Source organism: Sitophilus oryzae, unplaced genomic scaffold (assembly GCF_002938485.1).
Source record: "Sitophilus oryzae breed Bouriz unplaced genomic scaffold, Soryzae_2.0 scaffold_1620_pilon_pilon, whole genome shotgun sequence".
In the NCBI taxonomy this organism is placed as follows: domain Eukaryota; kingdom Metazoa; phylum Arthropoda; class Insecta; order Coleoptera; family Curculionidae; genus Sitophilus; species Sitophilus oryzae.
In genome coordinates, this window is record NW_022146304.1 from 3,500,850 (window position 1) to 3,528,066 (window position 27,217).

At 32.5% G+C, this 27,217-nt stretch overlaps 1 protein-coding gene across 5 annotated transcripts in view; it reads left to right on the top strand.

The window, feature by feature from the left end:
• Window positions 1-27,217, top strand: part of LOC115880233 (Ca(2+)/calmodulin-responsive adenylate cyclase-like) — a 549,269-nt gene that overhangs the window by 295,582 nt on the left and 226,470 nt on the right. For all 5 annotated transcript variants that reach the window (XM_030897392.1, XM_030897391.1, XM_030897393.1 and 2 more), the window contains exon 2: window positions 18,366-18,660. In XM_030897392.1, coding sequence (XP_030753252.1) covers window positions 18,472-18,660 — 189 coding nt within the window. In that variant the 5' untranslated portion in view covers window positions 18,366-18,471. The remainder of the gene's footprint in view (window positions 1-18,365; window positions 18,661-27,217) is intronic.

The window sequence follows — 27,217 nt, forward strand, 5'->3', positions numbered from 1 at the left end:
CTCTCTAAACTATTAACTTTCTCTATTGGCAGTATGCAGTTGCAGTTGTGCTTGGGCGGGTCAGTCGTGACAGACTAGGAATACGACGCGAGGAGTGCCGAGTATTTATTATTTTCATTTAAGTGTTTACCTTCACTTAAGGTAACATTTAAAATAAAAATACTTAAATCTGTATTATTTGAGTGTGTTTACAAGCCAAAACTAAAAATAAATAAATTCTCTAAACCCAAAAAAAACTAAAATATTACTCTAAATAAAAAAAAGTTATAACAAGTGTTGAAAAAGACCACCTTCTTGTGCTAGACAAAAGCCTAGGCGGTCGTAAAATCCCGGTCTGACATTGGCTAACATATTAGGGCTAATAGTTTGGAAAGCCTGTTGTATTTTTACTTGAAGCTCATCCAGATTATTAGCCCTATTATGACCATACACTTTAGGTTTTACATAACCCCACAAAAAGAAATCTTTGGGAGAAAGATCTGGTGATCTAGCGGGCCACAAAATAGTTCCATATCCACTAATTAAACGGTTAAACACTTGCTTTAACTCATGTTCTTCATTAATCAACACATCAGGCTTCTTGTGTTTTTGTGGGGACACGCTCCCATGTGTTTCAAAATTATTAATAAGTCTTGATATAGTAGGTAAAGATAGAATTGCCCTGTTTACAAAAGTTTGTGGAAAAATTGTTTGTATGTCCCGATAAGACCTATTTTGGAAATACCATTTTACAATTTGAATTTTCTCACGAACTTCGTAAACATCCACTATTTTACTTAAAAAATAAATTTTACACGAGAATTGTCGCCTGAATCTATGTATTCGTTTTGGTTATTAAAACACGAATAAATACAAATTATGCAACATTCTTATCACATATCTACCTATTTTTATTTTATCGCATTTTTTCGCCTGCTTTTTATCCAGCGGACGGGTATACGCTAATTCGTCCGGTTCTGCCTATGTTACTACTACGGTGGTCCGGTCTGTATACCGAGGTACAAAGGGAGTCGAAAAATGCATCATTTTCAAATTAAACCCGTATTTCAGAAGCTAAGAGGGCTAGGAAAAATCTGTGTACTGCCATCTTTACTTTCATAAAAATGTTGCAGTAATGTGAAAAAAAACTCATAAGCGAAAAACCCTGTAAAACACACGAAAATAGACACTCTGAACATACTCCCATTACACCCAAGGCCAAACACGATATCCTTAATACTTCCGATCTACATCACCCGGTTTATTACATCGGCGCATCTGAAAATATGATTAATTCGATCTAAATATCCGCTTGTTGTCGAAAAGAATAAAGAAAATAACGACAGCGAAGGAAAAAGAGGTCATCAGAAAGGAAATGGACCAAGAAAGGCAGCATCGAGTTTCGATCTATTATCGCAGCGTGCCAACGACATTCCTTTACAATTCGCTTCTTTGTGATGTCTTTTTCGGAGGGTCGCTTTATTGGGCCTAATTTGTGACGAGGCATTAATTTGTTAACAATTTTCTTAGAAAATATCGTTTCGTATTAGTATTCCAGTTTAATTTTTTTGTAACATTTGTTTTTAACTATATATTTAGAGAATAATTTGATAATGAAGAATAAATTGAGATGATATGCTATCGTTCGCCCAACACTTGTATTGTTTATATGACTATACTATACCGGTGGTGCTTCTTGGATGAAGTGGGAGAATCACATGTTTGCTGGTAATGAGTATTGGCAGGATGCCTTCTAGAAATATATTTTACTTATTCTTTTTGATGGTTTTTTGATTATTGAAATGGAAAATACTAATTTTTTGGAATGGACGCTTTATTAGAATCTTGGGCTCGGGGTACCTACTAGAGACACTACACGAGAAGATATACTTACTATGTTGGAGAGCTCGTAAAATTTGCCAGTAGGTAAACTAATTTAAATATACACAGGAATACCTACATATATTTAATTAATTATTTTAGTGTTTATTAAATCAGAATCTTTTTTTTGTCTCGTTATTTTAGACAGTAAATGAGCATTGCGAGTTGGGAAAACACACTGTAAAAAGAAAAAAACTTGAACTAGCAATTGTAGTAGTCGGAACTAAAAAAAACTTTGTCATACATTTTATGGTTGTTTTGGACAAACTTTAGTTTAATAAGAAGTAAGAAGAGAATATAAGGTCATTTATTATTATATCAAATGTAACACTTTATTTAAACAATAATAAAAATGTATGAAATTAAGTATAGTGATACATTAAATTAAACATGAAAGTAAAATCCCTTCAAGAACAATAAAAGCTTAATTTTAAGACATAGTTAAATTGCTTCAAATAAGGTTAAGTTCATATCATATAATATTTGCAACAAGATATACCTATATACCAACAATGTATACCTATATCCCGTAGCATTAGATGAGCTCCGTAGTACAATTAAAAGTATTAAAAACTAATCCTCATCTGGGACTTATAGACTTACTGTCAAAATGTTCTCTAAACTTCCGGAATGCACTTTGATCTATCTTACTACTTTAATTAACGAGTCATTCCAAAAAGGAGTTTTTCCAAACTGCCTTAAGACAGCAATAATTATTCCTCTGCATAAAGGAGGAGATAAAGATCAAGCTTCGAACTATCGCCCAATTGCTCTCCTGCCCACATTATCTAAGATCATTGAAAGATTGGTTAAAAAATGCTTCTATCTTTTCTCCTTAAATATAAAGTACTTACTACCCATCAATTTGGATTTCTAAGTAACAGTTGCAATGATGCTGCGTTTGACCTTTTTATTAATGTATACTCTAGCCCGAATAACCATCACTCTACAGCTACAATTTTCTGTGATTTCTCTAAGGCTTTCGACTGTGTAAATCATAATAACTTAATTAACAAATTGCAATACTATGGATTCAGGGGAGTGCCGCTCGAATGGCTTAAGTCATATCTTGACAACAGAAGGCAGCTTGTGAGGAATGATACGTCTATGTCTTCTTGTAAACCTATAGAATGTGTGTCCCTTAAGGTTCAGTACTTGGCTCTATTTTGTTTCTGGTGTTTCAACGACATTGCAATTCTAGACATTAGCGGTAAAATCTGCCTCTTTGCGGACGATACTAGTTTCACTTGGAGCGGCCCAGATGTTACGGCACTATATAATAAACCATTAAATCCTGGTGCGATTTTAATCTCCTATACCTCAACCTTTCAAAAACTAAAGTTTTGTCATATAAAAGTACTATACAACCTTTTGTACTTAATAACACCACTATTGACGCCGTGGACTCTGTGAAATTCTTAGAACTTGTTGTAGACAACTCGTTAAAATGGGACTTGCACATCGAAGCTTTATCAAAGAAACTAACTGAGCGCTGCCTGTTTTGCGCTATGATCCGTATTGCCCCGTACTGCCCTTCCATTCTGGGGTACTTGCTGCGCGACAAGCTTTGATCGTATTTTCAAACTTCAAAAGAGAAAAGTTCGATATTTATTGGGACTGAACAGTAGAACTCACTGCCAGAATTTCTTTAAAAATTTCAAAATACTGACTCTTCCTTCCTTATTCATTTTTGAATCCGTTTGCATCTCACAACTATTCACTTAGGAATGCGGAGCACGATCTTTATCTGCCAATCCCGAGCTCAGAACTAGTTAAAGGTACTGTACAATGTCAGTACTGTACAATGCCAAAAAAATGTACAGGGTGGGTCAAATTCGACGCTTTTAAATGGAAACACCCTTTTCTATAGGAGATAGACGAAATCTAATATCGGTGTCTGGAGCTCAATTTTCATCAAAAACATGAGGGTGACAACCGCACATCAATATCTGTTACCGTTTCGGAGCTACGGGGTGTTTTTCAAAAATGTGCATTTTTAACCAACCGCTGTAACTTTTTTGCTATGGAAAATTTTGTATTTCTATGAAAACATTTCCAAAGCACCTTTTTACGTAGAATTTAATGGTTTAAGTATATTTTTTTTTTAAATTAATAATTTAAGAGTTATTAACAGAAAAATTGATTTTTTATTTGGGACACCCTCTATATTTTTAATTAACTGAAAATAATTTAAAATTAACTTTTCAAAAATATAGCACACTTGATATTTTGTTATAATCCCCTTCGAAATACAGAATTTTTAAAAGTTCGCCACTTTTAACTAGTAGGCTTTGGACCCCTTATTGATGATATGCCCTTAATGGAACTCGCAAACATATTTTTCCAGCAAGACGACGCACCGCCTCTGAACGCTGAAGTTATCAGCAAATTGTTGCAGCCAATTTCAAGAATAATTGAATAGCTAACAAAAATCCCAGCGGCCTCGACGGCCAACCGCCTGACTTGTGCCCATGGATCTAATCCTATGGATATATTTGCGGAAGAATAAAGATTTCTTATTCTTCCGTATAATCTAAACAAGAATTAGAAATACTTAGCAGTTATGAGAGGGTATCTTTCACCCCCACTGAGTTAATGAATTCCGCGAGAAATGTTCAAAAACTGCCCCGTCTGTCCATAACAGAAGACGGTCGATATGTCGAACACCTGTAGCAAAATCTCATGTTTTGATTTGCTATTTATTTTTATTGTTATTAGATATAGTTTAAATGTGTTGATATTGGTTAAATATATTTTTAATGGTTATAAAATTATGCATCTCTCATAGCAAATATTATTTTCGTTTTAATTGATGCTCACACCTAGAATTTTTTTGCAGTACAGCCGGTGCCGTTCAAAGCCTACGGCCTACTTATTTAAAGCGGGCGAATTTTTATATACTCTATATCTCGAAGAGGAATCGAGCAAAATATCAAGTATGTTATATTTTGGATAGGTAATTTTAAATTCTTTTCAATAAATTAAAAATATACAGGGTGTCCCATATAAAAATCAAATTTTCTGTTGATAATTCTTAAATTATTAATTTTAAAAAAATTAATCTTAAACCATTAAATTCTACGTAAAAAGGTGCTTTGGAAATGTTTTCATAGAAATACAAAATTTTCCATAGCAAAAAAGTTACAGCGGTTGGTTAAAAATGCACATTTTTGAAAAACACCCCGTAACTCCGAAACGGTAACAGATAACAATATGCGGTTTTCACCATCATGTTTTTGACAAAAATTGAGCTCCAGACACCGATATTAGTTTTTGTCTATCTCCTATAGAAAAGGGTGTTTCCATTTAAAAGCGTCGAATTTGACCCACCCTGTACAATCATCTGCCTTTGAATATCAAGTCACTTTCATTCTTTCCCGCATTTCGCAAAGCTCTAAAATCATACTTACTGGAGAGAGCCCTATATGCGGTAAACGACTTTTTTGTTGAATCATGAACCATTTTGAATTTTAAAATTTTGATCATCTCACACACTGGTTAAAGGTCTAGTATTTAATAGTTAATATTTTATGACTCTTACATGATTTTATCCTTTTACAATTTTCCTTTTGTAAAATTTTATTGATACGCCTGTGTTCTGCAATGTCCATGTATGTTTTATTTGTAATTTTAATGACGTAAATTTTTTTGAATTGATTTGTATTGTATGATATTTTTTTTATTTGTATATTTGTTTGTGCTTTTGTTTTATAAATGCTTTGTCGATGAAGCTATTTTGGCTTTTTGTACAATAAAGCGTTGTTTATTTATTTATTTATTTATTTACAAAAATACACTCCTATTGAAATCCAATTAATGTTATTGTTAAATGATGTATTGGAAACCAATGAATTCTTATGGTTGAGCAAGTGATAATGTATATCCCAAAAGCAATATCATGATGCGTGTTGATTCAAACACTGATATAGTCGAGGAATGGGGAAAGTAGTGTATCGTTGGCGTAACGATATTATCATTGTAGATAAGTAGTGTTTTCTCGGTGTATGCAGTGCAACCTCTTTAGTTGTAAAAGCTAATTGTAACGACCTATTCCGATTGTATTATAGTCTTCTTTGTATATTTTTCAATATGCTAATGAAACATAATTTTGGATTTTTTAGTTAAATTGTTTATACAGAGGTAAAATTTTGCAATTTGTAATGGTTAAAAACAGGTGGTGTCGCTCTAAATCCAAATCATATTCGAAAATTCGAAAATAACGCAATTTATTTAATTTGTTTCGAGCGCACTACAACACCCACAAATGTAACCGCAAGAGTGATAGAATATTTTATATTTATTTGAAATGGGTTTCTTGAAACGCGATAAAATAATCATGACGGAAAATGATAACTTGTTCGCAATATTTTATTCTGACAGAGAATATATTTTAGCATTGAATATATCTCATAAATAACAGCTGCGTTTAGCAGTGTGAAATATTTGGGGCTTTTGAAATTTTGTTTATATTTAAATGTCTAATAAAAATAAATCATGCATGTTTGTTTAATTAATAAATTTTGTGTTCTGCTATAGATTAAGGTTTCTCCCCAGAACTTCAGAGCTCCTAAAAGGGGGTGTTAGGAGTTTGTATAATGGGATTCTATCTAGAGAAAAAATTACACATTTATTTCTTATGGAACAGACAGGGCCGAAGGGCGATAGCTATGTTGAACGGAGTGTTATGGGATAAATGTATATCGAACAAAAATTAACTTTTTGTAGATAGAGGCATAAACATTAAATAGAATCATTCTAAGTATTTAACGGAAAAGTTTTAATTTGTGATTGTCGTAACTTTATATTTTTCCATATGAGACATGCTGAAGTTACCACGGTTTTTTAATGCTTATATACCGGGTGCGTCTCAAAACTGGCTCGCCCGTATAAATTTTTTATTTCTTGAGATAAAAGACGAGATTTTCTAAGTTAGTATATGACATAAATTAGGATTGATTGACGTATTCAATTGTTTTCGGTCACTTCCTGTTTCTCCGGAAATTATGAATAGACACTCTGAATAAAATGGCATATCATATGTTAACTTTTGACATTCTCGCTTAAAAAAATCGTATTTTAAATTTCAATCTAGAGTGCCATGGCTGTGTTAAAAACACTAATTTTTAATTATTAAAAAATTAAATTACAAAATTCATCACAGGACTTCAGTACGCTGATGACTGTGCTCTAGTTGCAAAAACGTTACAGCAATAATTACAAGAAATGTTAAACACATACATATATACCTGAACATACGAGGCTTTGGGCCTTAAGCTGAACATCGACAAAACTAAAATCATGTGCGCTCCCCCAGAAAATCACAACAATGCTATAAAAATCGGAGACGAACTATTGGAATATGTAGCGGAATTCAATTACCACGGCAGTTTGATTTCGGAAAAGGCGACTCGACTCTATCGACTCTGAAAAACGACTTGAAAAAGCTAACTGCGAGAGCGTTGAAGTCATGATTAGAAAATCCCGCTTAAGATGGGCTGGTCACGTATGCAGAATGATTTTGTACATAGATTTTGAGAACCACTGAATTTTTTCTGGGTTTTCTTTCCTCTAAATTTAATCTTGTAACGTTTTTAGTTCGTTACATGTCTTTTTTATATATAACATATGATGTCTGGCCTATCATCACCGGATTCCGTATCGTTCAGGCCTGATAATTTATTTGGCACGCTTGGCGTAATTTTTACGTTCCCTAGTCGCCAACCCTGCTATCGTTTCACTGTTCTGTGGAGGCGCGCGCTGTCAAGATCCTTGTTATATGTCAAGGCGCCTCTCTGCGTTTTAACCTCACTTTGTTTTTGGCCGGTTTGCGGCACGGTTGCAAATCCTGCTTTTAGAAATGGCAATTTAAATCTTGCTGCAAAATCTGAATCAGCTGCCATTTCGAAGCTACAGGTAAAGATGAGTTATCTTTTATAGATTCGATATTATTATTGAATGTTTTTAGGGTAGAGTTTTGGATTGACCCACCTTAACTCGTATTTGTATTTTGCTGACACGTTGGTGTACTTTTGCTGTTGTCCTCCAGAATGTTAAATGGAAGAAAGGACGTTTTTTTTGTTTATTATTGAGCCCTCGGAAGTGTTTCGAGGTAGGTTTATTTTGTTTATTAGACCTTGTTTGGTTTTAAACAAGGTCTAATAAACAAGGTACGGGTAGTGTTCCCTTGTACCGTTATCTTATAGACGGACTGTGTCCAAGGTTATGAACCAAGGTTATGGTCCAAGTTACGGACATTATCCAAGGTCCTAGTAGTGTTCCAAGGTACGGGTAGTGTCCCCATATTGCCACAGTATGGATACAGCGTAAGTCCCATGCTGCTTCGCTCCCATTTCTAAGCCTAGTCAGTAGCTACGGCTGTATTGATTCATGGTGTCCTCATTCTGGCCTCTTTTGTTGTTTTGGCCAACAGGATCGCCAACAGACAGTACAGAGATTTGAGCCCACCTCACGCTGCTACTCTTCGCAACAGGATTGCCTCAAGAACAGGTAAGTGTAGATTTAGGTTCTGGTTTTCAGTCGATTTTCAGTCTTAACTTAACGTACATTTTAAATAATAACGTACAGACTATATTTAGTGGTTAAATTATTAAGAACATTTATGTCGATTGAATAGTTACAATATGATTTAGATTTTAGGTTTCATTACATTACTCCTTGTAATAGTATTACTTTCTATAGATATTATTATTGCGCTATATTAACAGTTGAATAACGAGACATAGATTCTAGAATCTACAGGTTGCAACATATCAGATTTAACACCGCATAAAATTTAACAATTTAAATAAAGTAATGCTACCTTTCTTATATTTTCTATAACGTTACACACATTGTATTTTTTCATAGTCTTTTCATAGAACATATTTAATATTATTTACATACATAGCTTTACTCGACATATAACCACTATAATAATTATTAAAATTGTACAATGCTATTTACCATCAGGATACATCATGAATGAATATAGTCACTAGTTTTTAGTAATAAACAACTGTGTTTTCTTTCTCTGTTCATGCCTGGCGCCCAATATTTGTATTTTTGTTTTATTATTGTTAGTTAGTTTCTTTCCAGTGAAATACCTTATCCACGACTGCTCTACCAACGAAAAGCTGCCGTTCGCAGTGATAATGTTTCATAAAAAACGCTATAATCTACTACCTATGTTGCCATAATGTCCAGATATTATCCAAGAATTCAAAATTGTTAGCATTTCTTTGCGAAAAAAACCTAATAGGTGTGTTTCTGGGATCGAAATATACCACCTCTAAAATTATTTGCACTTAAGAGTCTATTACGCTGTACTTTCGGGTCGCTCTCAGCGCAGCGGTCGGGTTAAGGGGGTGTGTAGCCGAAGGAAGTGTATATTTCAGAAATCTGCCTAAGGTTTAGCCCGATCCTGTCGTGTTAAGCCACACCCAAAATTCCAAAGACACTTACTTTGATTAGGCTTGATTAAGGTTTGCAGAGCTTCAGCATTTCCTATAAAATAGCTGGCAATTTGTTACAAAACCATATAAATTATATACCACTATAATCACAAAACTTCAATCTATTTCCGTATTGTAACGGAATTTTAAATTATGTCTTTACTTTCGAGAAAATTTAGTCCAAACATAAGGAATATTTTGTTGATGTTTGACCATCAAAATATTAAAAATAAAGAAGTTGTCTAAAAATGTGCTACAATACGGTTATAGTATAATCATTTATCTTTAATTTCCTTCTTAATTTAAAAAAACAAGTGGTGTCATAAATATTTTCTGAAAAAAATTGGTATTTTTACGCAAAACTATATACACAAAGTAGGCATGTTCATTGTTCATTCTCCCACAAATGTCAACTTGACAGTTTAAAATAATTGTAAACATCGGAATTACGACTGACCAACAAACAGCCGATTTTTTTTCCTCTGTTATTTTGTAACGGACGCGTAATAAAATATTTTATTCAAATTGCAGCCGCCCACGTTAACATTTACAACGGTTTTTAGTCTCGTAGCGTCGCAATCATTGTTTGCGATCTTTGCCATTAGCGAATTTTGCTTTCACTTGTAATCGGATTTTGTATATTAATGGATATTGGGAGGCATAAAGACAATAATTTTCCTTTTAAAAACAATTTGCCTAACGTTTTACTTTATGAATATTATTATTAAGTTAGCGTACTTATTCTTAGATTGGAAAATAATGAATAGGTTTAGTATTTGCTGTTGTGCAAGACGATAATCTATGTTTTTACGAGAACAATACTATCTCTCTAATATTTAACATATAATAAAAATATTTCCGTTTGTGTATAGTTCTTGATAATAAAGAAATTTAATGCATTTCAAATATGTCAATGATTATACCGAATATTAGCTTCATGGAGTGATGTATGCTTGTAATACCGAAGAGTGACCAAAAGATAGTAGAGTGGATGAGGCTGCGCAGGCATCCAAATAACTAACGAGTTCTACAGAGTTAAATGCCCCAAATGGCAATGGGAAGGGCACTATTAATGTATACTGAAAATTGATAAAAACCCAAAATTATAGATATCATAAAGTGCCCTAATTAGGGGACTATGGCATATGAAGACAAGCAGGAACAAAATGGCCTGCAGAATAAGACATGGAGGCAAAAGTGAGAATGTGGAAGGAGAATGTGAAAGAAGAATAATATGAAAGTAGGGTATCACCATAATTAACTGTCATATAAAGCTGAATATGATAATGATGATAATAATTATGATGTTGGTGATGTTGGCGATATGGATATATCTTTAGTTTTTCTTGAGTTCTTTGATATCCTTGACACGCGATGCATTAAAAAACGTTCAAAAGTGTATGAGTTAAATTTAACCTAGATACTAAAAACAGTTTTATGCATTTTATGAATGAATTATGTTTCATGCCAAGTGGTGTTTTTTAAAAGATATTTAATAATATACCTACCTTATACACTTGCTTTGAATATTTGATGTTTTTAAAGTTTTTTCCATTTTTTGCGTGTTCAAGATCGTATAAACTAGATTGGTGCTTGCGAAGAACTTTTAAATGGTCTATTTAATTTTTAAATGTTCTGAAATTTATCTCGTAATATTTAAAATTTACAGCAACATATTTTAATATATTAGGATATTTAGTTTTTCATGTTTGTTGTTCTATTGTGTTTTATTTTGCTGTTGTAACACCAAAAGTTCTAACTCCAACTGTATTTTTAGTATTGAAAATACTACTGTGATCGTTTTTATGTAAAATTAACATTGGCTGTCGCGACCTCGACATCGCAAATCGACACCGAAAGAGCGATATCGCCAAGTTTGAAGTATTATCTTAGAGAGTGGTTTGCATAATAAACAAGATTAATGTGTGTGTATTCTTAATGTTTGGCAAATGAATAGTTTTGTTCGATGATTAATAATTTGTGTATATTCTAATTGTTTGACCATCCTTACTAATATTATAAAACGTGAAAGTTTGTTTGGATGTATGGGTGTATAGATCTTTGTTACCCTTTCACGCAAAAACTACTGAATGGATTTTAATGAAACTTTACAATAAAACAAGGGATTTTATACAAGAGAATTTGAAACCTAAAATAGCCCCCAATTCTTACAAGCTTCATTGACTCTGTTTACTAATTCTTGTAGATTTAGTAAAGTTACGGTATCGTCGGCTCCTATTACAATTCTTTTTTGGCCTCTTAGGGATTCTCTAAATATGTTTTCTGAAAAAACGTCGAAGAGGGTGGGAGAGAGTATGCACCCCGGTCTCACGCTCACGGTAATAGTAGCTGTTCGGTTCCAATAAAAATGCGAAATCAGCCTAATATCTTTGTCATCTAGCTGGGTGCTCTGCAGACTTGATATTAGCTTATTGTGCTGGACACGATCGAAGGTTTTTCAAAATCAGTAAAGCATAGGTGTACAGGTCTTCTTACTTCCCAACACCTCTGCAGAAGCGTTTCCATCGTAAATAGTGCTTCCCTGGTTCCCATGCATCGTCTGAAACTAAATTGCTCTGAACTCATAGCTTCCTCGCACTGGTTGGTAATTCTTTTTTGGTGAATATGTAGAAGTAGCTTGAGCACATGACTCATTAGACTGATAAGTCTACAGTCTGAACATTTTTTAGCATTTGTTTTTTTACGAGGTTTTTATGCAAAGGAATGAAGACAGCTTTTAGCCAGTCTGCTGGAATATGACCAGTTTTGTATACCTGACTGAACAACACAGTAAGTTCATTTATGTTCTCATTGTTTAACAATTTTAGCCATTCACCATATATTTGATCTGGTCTACTTGCTTTATTGTTTTTGGCTTGATGTATAAGTTTTTCCACTTCAGATTTTAAAATTGATGGACCTGTTTCTGTCTTTAAGTCTGACATGTCTTCTCTACATCTTCAAATAGGTCTTTGATGTACTTCTCCCATTCTTCCACTACTTCCGATTCCGATAATACATGTCCATCGTTGCTCACAAGAGAGCTGATTTTATTTTGCCTTTACAAATCAGTGATTTCTTTCAATTTTCGGTGTAGGTTGAACTCGTCATGCTTTTGTTGCAGCTCTTCAATCTCGTTGCACTTTGTTTTCATCCATTTGAATTTTCTTCTCTCTTTCATTAGCTCAATTATTTCATCCGTCATCTATTGTTCCTTGTTGTTTTTTGTTGTATCAGTTTTTTGTTATATCAGTCGTATCAACATTTATGGCACGAAAATAGTTGTCGTCTCGGCGCACTCAGTGATGAGGTATTCTGGTGTTTCCCCATTTTCCCCACAGAATCTGCATTTACCGTTTTTTCTTAGGTTCAATCTACTGAGGTTGTTTTAGAATAAATAACACTAAAAAAACTTCATGTTTATCAAAATTAGTGACTAAAATTGTTTCTAATTCGTTAAGGAGATTTGAAAAATATAAATACCAATTTTTCTCTTTTGTAGTTTTTTGACCCTCAGATTTTTCGAATGTTTAATAAACCTAGATAAGATTACTCTGTACAAATATACTACAGATTAATTTTAATATTGTTCTAACAATCGTAAAACGAGATTTAATTATTATTTACAGAAGACTGGGTTAAAACTATACAAATCTTAAAAAAATTCTGGGATTTCCAAGCTGTCAAATCAGCTAAAATAATTTAATTTCATTCCTAAATTGTTTGGTATGCACAAGACAGTGTACTATTATCCTACACACGCTCGCTCGAAGAGGGAAAACACTTTAAAGCAAAGAACCACTTTCAAAAGTTATTCTATTTCAAGGAAAACGGTAAAGCTGCAAACTTTAAAGTAACTATCACAAGCCATATGCCGTTCCGAAAGTTTCGGAAAATTATAGTTGCCGAATGTGAGTGTGTTTAAAATTCTAACGTAGTAAAAATTTACATTTTACGGCGTTTTCGGGGCTTTTCTTGATTTTTTATGGCCGGATTGAAAGGTATAAAAAGACTGCAGGTGATAATAGTATACCAGGTTTATCGAGTTTTGGGTAAAGAAGAATGAAGCAAAATAAGCGTTCGGAATTTAACGTTTTATGTAAAACTGGCTATTTTTACATAAATGAAGAAGGAAATTAAAGATAAAGGGTTATCCTATATATCCGTATTGTAACACATTTTTAGACAACTTCTTTATTTTTAAGATTTTGATGGTCAAACAACAACAAACTATTCCTTATGTTTGGACTAAATTTTATGGAAAATAAAGACATAATTTAAGATTCCGTTACTATACGAAAATAGATTGAAGTTTTGTGATTACAGATATATATATATATATATATATAATTTATATGGTTTTGTAACAAATTCCTCGCTATTTTATGGCAAATGTTGAAGTTCGCAAACCTAAATCACAGCACGTGTGTTTGGAATTTTGTGTGTGGCTTAACACGACAGGCTAAGCCTTAGGCAAATTTCTGAAATATAATATATATTTCCTTCGGCCACACACCCGCTTTAGTGATAGTGACCGACCCCTAATAGTGACCCGAAAGTACAGCGTAATAGACTCTTAGATTTGCAAGGCATTTATTCGAGTTTTATTTTGTTTCCGAGAATTATTTTTCGGAAATACTCCTTTTGATAGGAAAATTTTGATAGTTTTGTGTTTCTCACTCCATCTTGTTTCACAGAGTCTAGACATATTGGGTATCAAATTCCTATACTCAAAACTAATCCCCGAAAAGAAAATTGGCTACATTTTTTTTGAATCTTCATAGGGCGGCAGCTGCACCTAAATGCCTCATCCCTTAACGACGTCCTTGTTTGTAGTTTAAAAATAATAATTTACCAGAAAAAAAACTAGTGAACAACAATATATTTTTGTAGACAGTTTTTTTTCTTGTTGAAAATCTCTATAAATTAAATACAATATATTTTATATCATTATAACTATGCTTGAATATTTCAATGATGGTAGTATTTTCACAGCCGTTGCTTCTTATCAAAACAATTTCAATTCAACCAAATATCTCTTTGACTTTTAAAATTGTAATTTTCGATTCTATTGAAGCGGCAAATGAAAACGGCTCTGTCGAAGATTAGAAAGAAGCAGTAAGAAATGAAGGAAAGTTAACTATGCATTACAGAATTGCACCTGCCAAACTATACACCTCGATTTACTAAGTTATCACAAAGACTAACTCTACATTATTCGAAGCAGTGGATTTTTTTTTCGAAACAGAACTTTTTTAACTGAGAATAATTTAATCATTATATTAAAGAGCTTATTTTCTGGTAATTTGCAGAGTCAAAATAGAGTTTAGAAAAAAGTTAGCCTGACTATAGTGTGACCAACGGATCTGTAGCTACGGGGTATCGGCAGGGGAACGCAGTTGTAAACAAAAGACGCCCAATTTCATTCATAAAATAGGCATGGGCGTACGGTGTTATATGAAACTAATGTGTATCATAAATATAATACTCAGATTAATATTTTTTTTCAAAAAACTTTATGCTGTTTGAATCGTTACTGTTGAGTTAGCAGATAAACACTAAAAGCTTTTATTAAAGCTCCCTTAAATAGTTTGAATCATTTTATTATTGTGTTGTTAATATAATAGAAGAAATAATTACAGCTGGGGGTCGGAACCTTTAATGTTACACAGCAAAATAAAACACTAAATCAGTACAATACACCAAAACACTTTTAATTTTACACTGGGCGCACGTTTCGCTAACTATGTCTGTCATCAGCAGATGATCAAGACTGAGTCTTGAGGTATATTTATTTATATATCTGTACTAACTATATTTTTTTCTATAATACATAATTTTAGATTAATTTAGATATAACTATTTCCAGCAAAAAAAAATCTTGAAAATAGTTAACTTTGGAAGCGCAAACAAAACATAATTTTACTCACCAGTAGATCCAATATTGCCTATTAAACCAGATATGGTATCGCTCCGCCAGCAGTTTTTAAAGGTTAGGTCATTGTCTACCCATATGTTTCATCCAAATAGATAATACTTGGCTATATTTTCGAATTTGGCGTATATATTTATATCTCCCTCTGCAATATAATGGGGCGCTCCATTAATATTTATCTGTTATTTTGACATTTACGCCAAAAAAATTCATTTGATTTTAATAACCCCCTAAGCGTTTCCCTGCAAAAGGATAATTCCATCCTTCCTGCAATTTTTGCAAAAGCTTTCTAATTGTGGGGACGAGTTTGAATTCGAGATAAAATCTATTTATCAGATTCCTGACCACTTCGAAAAAATGGTCGTTTCTTTCCAGAGCTGGATATCGTTTTATCGGGGTTAGTTTTCAGCCTTTTTTTTAACTTCTGTGCGAATTTTTTTTATAGCCGATACGCTAACTCCGGTATAAAGAAATATCCGCTCAAGTTTACGTTTAAGCGGCAACTTAAGCGAACTCTCTGTAGCTTCTTCATCGCAAACCCTATTATGAACACAAGGAAATAAACCAAATGAGATTTCATCCACGTTATTATTAACTTACCTATATAAATTAGCTATTATTTCTCTTGCCTGACTATGTAGCGTCTTATAACTTTAACAAATTTATTCATTTTAAAACACAAATATACGATCAAACTTGATATTAATAATTAAAAACTACGAACGAAAAACATTATAACTAGATAACAAAACAATAAAACACAACTTAACTATCAAATATATGAAAAATATAGGAATAAAGTTTAGGATAACCGGTATAAAATAATGAAATAAAGTAATAATGATCAAAAAAATGACACCGCCACTGGATATTTAAATAGTATTCAATATTCCTACTCCTTTCAGAAGAGACCGTGAAGTTGGGGATAAAGCAAGCGAATAGGAAAGGCGTAAAAGCCATGGCAACCGCGTGGTAACAAATCCTGTGACGTACTCTCGCCAATCATGTACGATGAATAGGCGGCCATGCGCGGCGATGCCGGTTTGCCAATGATATCGTTGAAAAATCTTCAACTTTCATAATAAGCAGATTATACAGAATGAAAGAAATAAGTTATTAAATAAAACATATCGAACAATATGAACTACGTTAAAATTCCTTAGTAATATACGTCAGAATATATGCTAAACACATTATATATAATAAAAGTATATTAAAGTTATAGTTCATGTCTGGCAATTTTGCAATTTTATAGATAAACGTGGCAATATCGATTTTTTTTTTCACGCATTCCTTCGGTAGCTTCAGATCCGCTGGTCAAACAGTACTTACTCAAGAACGGTAAACTAATAGGATTGCTCATCCTCATAAGACGTACGTTCGCCTCTTCCCGCGCTTCAGCTGACAGTTGTGACGTCATTGTAGTCCTTGTCAAAGCCTTCGTGGCCTTGTCATGATAGTGTGTATTATTAGTTGCCTATGGTAAACTTATAAAAATAACAGCTGAGAAATTTTGAGTTAATTATTTTGTCAATTTTAAACGTGAAAAAGGTTTTTTTAAAGTTTTTAGAGCTATAGAGTGTATAAATACGTTCATTTTGTGTTGTGGATTGTGACAAAGTGCATACTAAGTGCCCCACGATTTTGTTTATTAATTATTTTAAAGCAAAATATGGAAATACTCTAAAAAGAATGTTTGCAAAAGGTGATGCTGGGAACTGCTGTTCTTAAAAATGCATTATCCGAGTATTTAATACGATTTATACAGTTAATTTTCTATACTGCATACATATAAGGTGTTTAAATAAATAAACTAAATAATGAACGTTTTGCATTCGGCAACCAATAATGCATGTGTGTGTATTATTGGTTACCGGATAAGGACTAATAACCATGACAAGGACTACAATGACGTCACAAAGCGAGTAGTTTTCGCATGCACCTGGCGGACACTTTTGGCTGAATGAGCAGTCCTATTAGGTTAACTGTTCTTGGTACTTACTTACTTACTTACATCTTTAAAAGTTAGCCTAAAACATTACCACTGATGATCGGTGTTGTGATTTTTTGTCAATTTATACATCTTATAAAGCATATCTTATTGACGCATACAGTCTGCTGTATGCGTCTGCGTATATGTAGCAGATGCAGTCCATTTGCTATAAAAAATATTAAAGATTTTTGTTGAAAGAGTAGTAAGTAGTACACAACAAACACAATAATTGAGAGAGATGTAAAAACTTATATATTAATAAGTCGATTAGATGAACAAGAAGTACTTGTTGTATTGTTGTAATATTGATGATTTTATAAATGTGGTGATATAGAGTTTTATTTTGCTGTTGTAACACCAAAGGTTCCAACCCCCCATAATTTATTTATTGTGGTTAAATTGTCAATTTTTCAGGTTCTTAGGTTAAGTTAACAAACACCTACACAAACAAGCACAATCCTGACAGTTGCTACACTAATTTGTAGAGCATTTTTCTTTGAAGTAGAGATTACCAAGCAAGTATCTAAAAGACTCTGGGTCCGTGCTCTCAAAAATCACAAAATACCTATAATATTTATTTTTAAATATTTCCGTATCTAATTTTTCTTCAGATACAAATTGTTATGGAATCATTTTTGTTCATTTAGCTCTCCATTATTTTCTCCGGCTTATAACTGGTAAGTATTTGGTAATATTCTAACGGATTACTCTGCTTTCTTATCGATAGTTATTAGAGCGGGATGATCTACAAATATTGACATTTTTGTATTATAAAATACTGGTGTATAAATTATAGTATATAATAAGCTATGTGCTATTCTTCTCGGTCTTGAGGGTGAATTTTAAAGTTTGTAGAACTGAGCCACAGTAGATCCTTGCGGCCGCAGTGGGATTAAGTAGTCCTTTTAGTAAATACAAATTCAACGTAAACGAAAAGATTGTGATGAAAGAATAATTAATTAATATTATTGCAATTTGCTTCATTTATTTTTTTTATTTATCTAATCTTTATTTCTTTTATCTCTATCTTTATCATTCATAATTACTTTATGAATTCCTACAAATATGTCGAATTATTTGAACCAATTTCAAATTTTTACCGGTTTTTTTTTCTTTTTTTTTCCAGTGATGGCCCACTTCGCACATCTACCCCCGCTTCCGACCACCTCCACCACCACCCATCGCCAATCTAAAGTATCCTGAACTGCGTCGACTCGCCGACAGGTGTCGCCATGGACCACAGCGTCAAAGCGATGACGTCACCGCGCGTGCTGGCGCGCGCTCTGAACCCGCATCGCTTCGAGAACGACGAGCTGGAGCAGTTGTACCAACGGTACATCTGCAAGCTGCAACATTCGAGCGTGGCGGCCGTGGTGGCGCTGTTCGTACTGTTGACATTTCTATTGGCCAATTTGGGTTTGGTAAGTACTTGTTTTTAAATTGATATTAAAAATATTTCCACAGTATCAGGTATGGAACAATTTAAGTAACTGTGTATCATAACCATAAGTGAGTAAAGTAAAATATTTAAAGTTAACGTCTCCATTTTCGTTATCCACGGACAATCGGTTTCCATTATATGTGGTTTCTAAGCAAGTACAAAATTTAGTGTAATTATCCAATGTTGGATGCGGTAAAGATATCCAATCTCAATCGACCTAAAACCGATATTTTCAGAGGGCCACTTCATCTAGCGTATTTAATATGCGGAAACAAGGACCAGGAGTATGATAAGTATAATTGAAGGGTACAGGAATAAAATAACGAAGGTCCATTTTTGTCGAAATTGAGATTAACAGCCCAATCTGTAAATAATTCTATTTGGAGATGATTTTAGATTGTATGGGAGAGGGAAATTCTTGAGTTATAACTCATCATACAGTCTCAGGGTTTTGACAATCAATCAAACCAAATCAAACCAAACCAAAATCCAGTATCTGGCACGGTTTAATAAAGGGTAGGTTGGCGTCTCGGCGCACTCAGTGATGAGGTGTTCTGTTTCTTTTCTCATTTTCACTAGAGAATCTCCATTGTTGTTTCTAAGCTTTAATCTACTGAGGTGTTCATTGAGGTGTCCTGTTAAAAACTCCGTGACAATCCGAAGATTGTTCTTACTTAAATCAAGGAAAACTCGGTCGTAAGTCTTGAGAAACTAAAAGAAAAATAAGTGTCTTAAACCGTTAGATGATGACCAGGTTACGGATGGAGTCTTCCAGGTTCCGCTTTAAGTTGCTTTACACTTGGAAAGCAGAACGGTTCTGGTTCAGTTAGTGGAGTGTTCGCTCCTTTTCTAGCTAGATCGTTTGCTTTTTCATTACCCTCTCTATATCCCTTGGTAGGCTACCATCCAGAGTAGGAGGGCTTTATTTTCTTTGCCTAATTAACAATTTAAGTAAATGTACTATAAGTCAGTAGAAATCAGTGAAGTAAAATATTTAATGTTATGTCTCCATTTTCTTTACCTAGTCTGGACATTTGGTTTACACAGATTCCAAAAAAAAACAAATTTAATTGTGTAATGATCCAACGATGGATGAAGTGCAGATATCCTATCTCACTCGACCTATAACCGGCGTCAATGGGTAGTGCATCTTATAAATTTACACTCTTGTTTTCGAACAACGATCCGATGATATTTTCGTAGTACCACCTTTTCTAGCATCTTCAATATGGAGCAATTAGGGCCTACAATATGGACATAGTTTCACTAATATAAGTATAATTGAATTATTAACAACAGCGAATGGAGTAGTCTGTAAATAGTCCGTCTCGTTAGGATAACATAACAGTATATGAAGGTCGAACTTCTAATGCCAAATTTTATTTCCATACAATATTCATTATGAATTGGAAACTCTTTGCTCAAACTTGCAGATTTTTCTATAGAGGTGATAACTTGGGCATACATACATTACATGATGTTGGATTAGCTGAACCAAACATACTTTATAGTTTTAATCATCTGCTGATGATGCTAATATAGTTACGGAAACACACGTCCAGTGCAAAATAAAAGTGTTTTGGTGTATTGTGGTGAATCAGTGTTTTTATTTTGCCGTTGTAACACCAAAGGTTCCAACTCCCAACTGTAACAAACATACTTTGCCACCTTTGAGGCCAATATTTCATGCTTTGTGTTCTTGTTCAAGAGCCCATTTTTTCCATGAAAAGGTGCTCTTGTAACATGATTCAAGTCTAGAACAACGATTTTCGAGACAAGTGACCAAGTTTCGATAAGTAACGGATACATATTTTCGAAGAATATAAACTAAATTGTTATTTTTGGCTTGCTTACAGGATATTAAACATAAATTGGGAAAAATTTAGTATATTAATAATATAATAGTTATTAATTAATAACGAGACTTATCATTATCTGAACTCCTGTTAAAGTGAACAAGACCAAGAATTGTTTCAAATTATAAAAAAGGGAGAAATAAAAAAAAGTGAAGGATTGCTTACTGAAAAATTTTGTTTTAAATTTTTATCCAGATAGATTGGGAACTGTTTACATATTTGCGTTTATACTGTCTTACAAAGAAGATACTTATCTCTCTGGATATAGAGAAAGGAACCCTCTATTTGCCAACTGGCACTTAAATTCTTAAAAATCCATTCCAATCCTTTTAGAGATTTCCACTGTTTATCCAGCGTTTCGTTTCAATTTGACGAATAGTATATCATTATTATGTGTTCCTCTATATGAGATAATAAATAATAAACATACTTGAAAACAATGTTTTGTCGAAATCAAAGTTCTTGTCGAAGACACGTTCACGTTCACAAGATATACGGTTAATATTTTTTTACTTTCGAATATCGTAGAGAAATAACAGTTTCTTCTCTTTACAGAAGCACAAAATTAAACTGAACATATTAGGATCTTTATTACAGCTGGAAAAACATTTTCATGCACTTTCATAATCGGCGTAATTTTTCAAATTACGCCATTTTTGCCTACTAATTTAGCGAGGTATGCTCGAGTTCGGTTAATTAACTTTGTTTTATTGTCTAAAATGTAGTTGGAAATGTGCCAGAAAACCGTCTTTACAAGCGTATTGTTTAAATGAGATTAGGTAGAGGTATATTTCATTTTTAGCTTTTATTATCAACCGTGTGTCGTATAGATTGAGAAATAGAAAAAAACAGCTGCATTTTGTTTATTTTTCAGATAACATCGATATAATATTTTCTTTTATTCAAAAATGTCTGATTTTTTCAATTTTTCACATATTAATCAAGACAGCACTTTACGTTAAATTTGAAATACTATTTAGAGAAACTTAACTTCATATTCAAGGGATCAAATAATATATATATATATATATATATATATATATATATATATATATATATATATATATATATATATATATATACAGAACATTAATTATTTTCAAAGTTCAAGATGTAATGAACGTGTCTCCTTTTTGCTGTTAAAGAGAAAATCAGCACAACAGGCATTCCAGATGGTCACCCGTCCATTCACTCGCATCCCCCAACTTTGCTTAACTTTACGTTTAATGTTTACGTTTTAATGTGATCTACTAGGAGAAAATGAATTTTGAAATAAATTAGGGTTGGAACTTTACCATCTTTCGAAAATTGACAGCCCACGTCATGCCCCCTTAAGCTTCATTCACAACCTCTTCTTCTTCTTTCAGTGCCTATCCTCTATGGATGTTGGCAATCATGTTGGTCCACATAATCCTGTTGACAGCCGCCCTGAATTGCACGGTCGTCATTCCCGTCTACTGTCTAATATTTTTCAGCCATGATGTTCGTCGGCTTCCCTGACCTCTTCTACTATCTATTTTGCCCTGCAGTATAAGTTGGTATTTATCATTACGCATCACATGCCCAAGGTATGCCATTTTTCTCACTTTCACACTATGTACAATTTCTAGTTCCTTTTGCATTCTCTAGATCACGGTGTTGTTTGTGACATGTAAGTGTATGAGATCCTGAACATGCGGCAATAGCACCACATTTCAAATTTCATTCAGAACCTCGCAGTTAGTAAAATAAACTAGTGGTTTCAATTACACTTCATACTTTTTAGTTTACGATCATTCGCAATGTTTAAAAAACACAATTAAAATTAATAGAATATTCTAGCAACAGCTTGCGTTAGTCAGTTGTATCCATAGAGAAAGTCTAATATTTAGCTTATAAAACAATCAACTTTTGATTTCCAATCACAATTTCTCTTGACAGATGATAATAAAAGGCCAAAATGACATTTCTCTGAAATTTTGAAGTTTAATTAATGGAAAAATTAAAAGTTTGGTAACTTTTGGTAACTTTCCGCTAATTGAAAATTTCTACCACTAATTTTAACATTGTGTTTTGCTTACATTGAATTTAAAGGAACAAACTTCTACTCTAATTAGTGGACTAAATTACTGATTTCAATTAGCGTAGAAGTTTGTTCCTTTAATTTCAATGTAAGCATTCAGAACGTCAAAATTAGTAGTAGACATTTTCAATTAGCAGAAAAGGGTATCAAAGGGTTTTAACTTTTCTACTAATTATACTTCAAAATTTGCCAGACATGTCATTTTGGCCTTTGATTATATTCCGTCAAGAGATGTTGTCTTTATAAATCACAAGCTGATTGTGTTATAAGGTAAATATTAGGCTTTCTGTATTCTGTTAATTTTAATTGTGTTTTTAAACATGGTGAATGATCGTAAACTAAAAAGTATAAAATGTAATTGAAACCACAATTTATTCCACTAATTGTGAGATTCTCAATGAAGCTATAGCCAATTTGTGTGTAGTAATTGCAGTAGTAATTAATGTCCAGTACAAATCATAATATATTAAAAAGATAACATGCTCTTACTATTCTTATAATGCTTAAAAAACTAATAAGCATAAACCATAAGGATTAAGGTTCATAAATAAATGTCTGTTCATTATACTGGGTGCGTCTCAAAAGTGGCTCACCCCTATAACTTTTTTATTTTTTTAGATAAAAAAGCGAGATTTGGTATGTTAGTATATGACATAAATTTGGATTGATTGACTTATTCAATGATTTTTGGCCACTTCCTGTTTCACCTTTACAATTGGCACCTTCGGTATTTTTTACTTTATTCGATAGAAAATAACCCTCTGAATAGAATGACATACCATATGCCAACTTTGACATTTTCGCACATGGTTTATTTCAAATTATAACTTGCGGTTTGTAACAAAATTTTTTGACTCGAAATACCAAGTATACGGTATCAAATTATTCGTAAAAAATGATTTTTCTAAGTATGCTAATGAACCACATGAAAAAAAAAAAGAAATATGATTAAAAATACGATTTGGGCAACTTTTAACCTAACAGGACAAGACACGAAAAACTTTAGACGATCAAATCTATTTTTTCAAGGCCCGTCAGTGGCGGATCTAGGCGTGAGCAAGGTGGGCACGTGCCCACGGCGCCACAGAGGCTCCAAAATGTGTCCGAAATCAATACGTAAAAACTCTAATCACGCACCGCATCATCATCATATATGCAAACATCATACCTATGTTCTTTTGTTTCTGTTTTGTTGTTATTTATGTTTTAAGTAATATAACGTTTGAAATATTTTTTCATATTATATTATTTTTTCAGAATGTCATTTTCTATCGAATAGAGTAAAAAAAATACCGAGGGTGCCGTTTAAAAATCAAAAGTTGTATTCATTTCCGGTGAAACAGAAACTGACCGAAAGCAATTGAATACGTCAATCAATCCAAATTTATGTCATATACTAACATACCAAATCTCGTTTTTTTATCTGAAAAATAAAAAAGTTATAGGGGTGAGCCACCTTTGAGACGCAACCGGTATAGGGTAATCCATCTCGATAAAATTTTACAAGAAGAAATTTTAAAAATGTTTACTCTAGAAAAGATTTTTCTAAATACAAAGTGATTTATTTTACATAGAACTTTTTTTATTTTCTAGCAATTAAATATATTACATACATACGTCAATTTGTTATAATAAAGTAGTATTACGAAGTGAATAAAGTATTAAAATTTTTCAGTGACGTCGGTAGATACGTCTCTTGAATAATATTCATGAAGAAAAACGGTGTACGTCAAGATTTTTTGTCAACCATTTTTTTAATAATTTAGATGCACTTAAATTTAAATTTCCATACAAGATGTTCTTTATCTACAGTATATCCCCAGATTACCTTTACAAGAGGAAAAACTGTTTTATTATTACAGTTTGAGAAAAATGCACTCTTCATAAAAATGTTTGTTTGTTCTGAAACGGTTAACCCATTTAAATTTAATTAACTTAAAAAAAAAATAAAAAAAATATGAAAATATGTTTAAATTTTTTCTAATTTTTAAAAATCAAAAGACGTTTCTATGGTTATATGAATTCGACTTCTTTCTTTAATAGATGGTAATAGATGGATCATTAATTTTGATTAACGTCATAGTTTTTGTTATTGTTAAAATATCACATTTTCCGATAACTATATCACCCTTTCCGTAACATTGAACAAAATAAATTTTGTGGTTCTTTAACATTTTAAAACAGCAGAAAATATGATGTTAATTAAAAGTCTATCAATAAGGATCTATCAAACAATGAAGACGAAATTATATTACGATAAAAACGCATTAAATATATATTAAAAAAAAACTATATTTTTATGTTTTTTTTTTATTTTTCTCTAAAAGTGTATGGAAATTTGGAAAAGTATAAACGGGATTAACCAAAAGTTTTTTCTCTTGTAATGACTCTTGTAAATCCGGGAACATACAGGGTGAGTTTCCTAGGATGTTCTCTATAGGTATTTTGGAAACTACTGGAGATAGAGAGTCAGTTAAATGGGAAAAGAATTGCAGTTTTGTGGGGTCATATATATGCGCTTTTCAGATTTTCGAAAAAGTTCATGGCTTACTAGATATTTCGAAAAAACAAATTTTGGCTATTTTAAAAATTGTCCCTAATTCCATTATAATCTATTTTAAACAAAAAGTTTTCAGATAAAAGTTGTAGATAATCACATTTCTAATGAGACTGTGCTCTCCGATTTTTTCTAAAGCCTGTCATTTTTGACATATGACACAAACATATGTTTTTTTTTAAATGGAAACCATAGTTGGCCATGACTTCATAAATAGCGCCATTTTTTAAGCTTTTCAGCGATATAAGCTATAATATGTTTCTTTCACAAAATTATTGAGTTATAGCCAATTCTTATCTTTCTTGACTAATTTCACTTAGTTAGCCATGGAAACAAGTTCAATCGTCGCCGTCGTTGCTCTCAGAAATGTGAAATTGTCACATCCAATCTTTGTAAATAAAATAAACAAAAATTGTAAATACGAGTTTTTCAAATGAATAAAAGCGTGTAGGATTATTGGTTCAACTTTTCTGGGCCATACAGTTTCGAGAATACGTTGACCGGTGAACGATACTTATGTTTTTTAGAGAACGGTTTTCAATACATGTTAGAAAAGTTAAATTTAGATACTTGCGCATTAATAGAGTGGTTCCAACATGACTTTCATTATGACACAATGTAAGATGTATTAAAAATTATTTCATTATCATAATTATGTAGACTCAGGGATAGAAAGAGGTGGACCAATTGCATGGCTCTCCTCGGTCACCTGACCTATCCATTTTTGATTTTTTTATGCGGTATGGTTAACAACGAGGTTTACAAAAGAACTTATGAACTTATGAGAGGCACTCGAAGACGCGGAACAGGAGAAGTTTAATTAAGTCGACCGGTCGTTCTGTGACAATAGCTAGAAATTCATTTTTAAAAAGATGCATTTATGTACTCAAAACAATTGCGGATTTTTTGAACATTTTCTAAAATAACTTAAAGTGTATGTATTGATTATTTTTTTAAGTTTTAGTTTGTGTAATGTAAATTGTAAAGAGCCGTTTAATAATATATTTTGTCCTTTTATAAGTTATAAATCATAACAAAATTTGGACACCATTGGAAACCGTTCTCTAAAAAACGTAAGTAACTTTTACTGGTCAACGTATCTTGTATGGTCAAGAAAAGTTGAACCAATAATCCTACACGCTTTTCTTCATTTAAAAAAATATATTTACATTTTTTGTTTATTTTAATTTACAAAGATTGGATGTGACAATTCCACATTTCTGAGAGCAACGACGATTGAACTTGTTTCCATGGCTAACTAAGTGAAATTGGTCAAGAAAGATAAGAATTGGCTATAACTCAGTAATTTTCTAAAAGAAACATATTATATATATCGCTGAAAAGCTTAAAAAATGGCGCTTTTTATGAAGTCATGGCCAACTATGGTTTCCATTTAAAAAAACATATGTTTGTGTCATATGTCAAAAATGACAGGCTTTAGAAAAAAATCGGAGAACACAATCTCATTAGAAATGTGATTATCAACAACTTTTATCTGAACATCTTTTGTCTAAAGTAGATTATAATGGAATTAGGTATATTTAAAATAACCAAAATTTGTTTTTTTCCAAATATCTAGTAAGCCATGATCTTTTTCAAAAATCTAAAAGGCGCATATTTACGACCTCACAAAACTGCAATTCTTTCCCCATTTAACCGACTCTCTATCTCCAGTACTTTCCGAGATGCCCATAGAGAACATCGTAGGAAACTCACCCAGTATAAAAGAATCCGTGGCTGTATAATGATATTGAAGATTAAAGTTAGTAGTATAAGTTAGTTCTATTATCAAGACTAGAATTAAAAATTTGCTAAAATCTTGTGATTGACTATTTTAAATGGCAGAAATAAAAAAATTGCCTTTATATGTAAAATTTAAGAGAATGTTAAACACTGACTAATAAGTATTATATTATCGTTTGAAACTAACTGGTAACCATTGTAGTATTCGTTATTAATTCATAATAAACCGTAATAATTTTGGCAATGAGTAAGAATATCGAAATATTTTATAATGTTTATTTTCGCCATTCTTTGAATTAACCCAAAATGAAAAAATGAC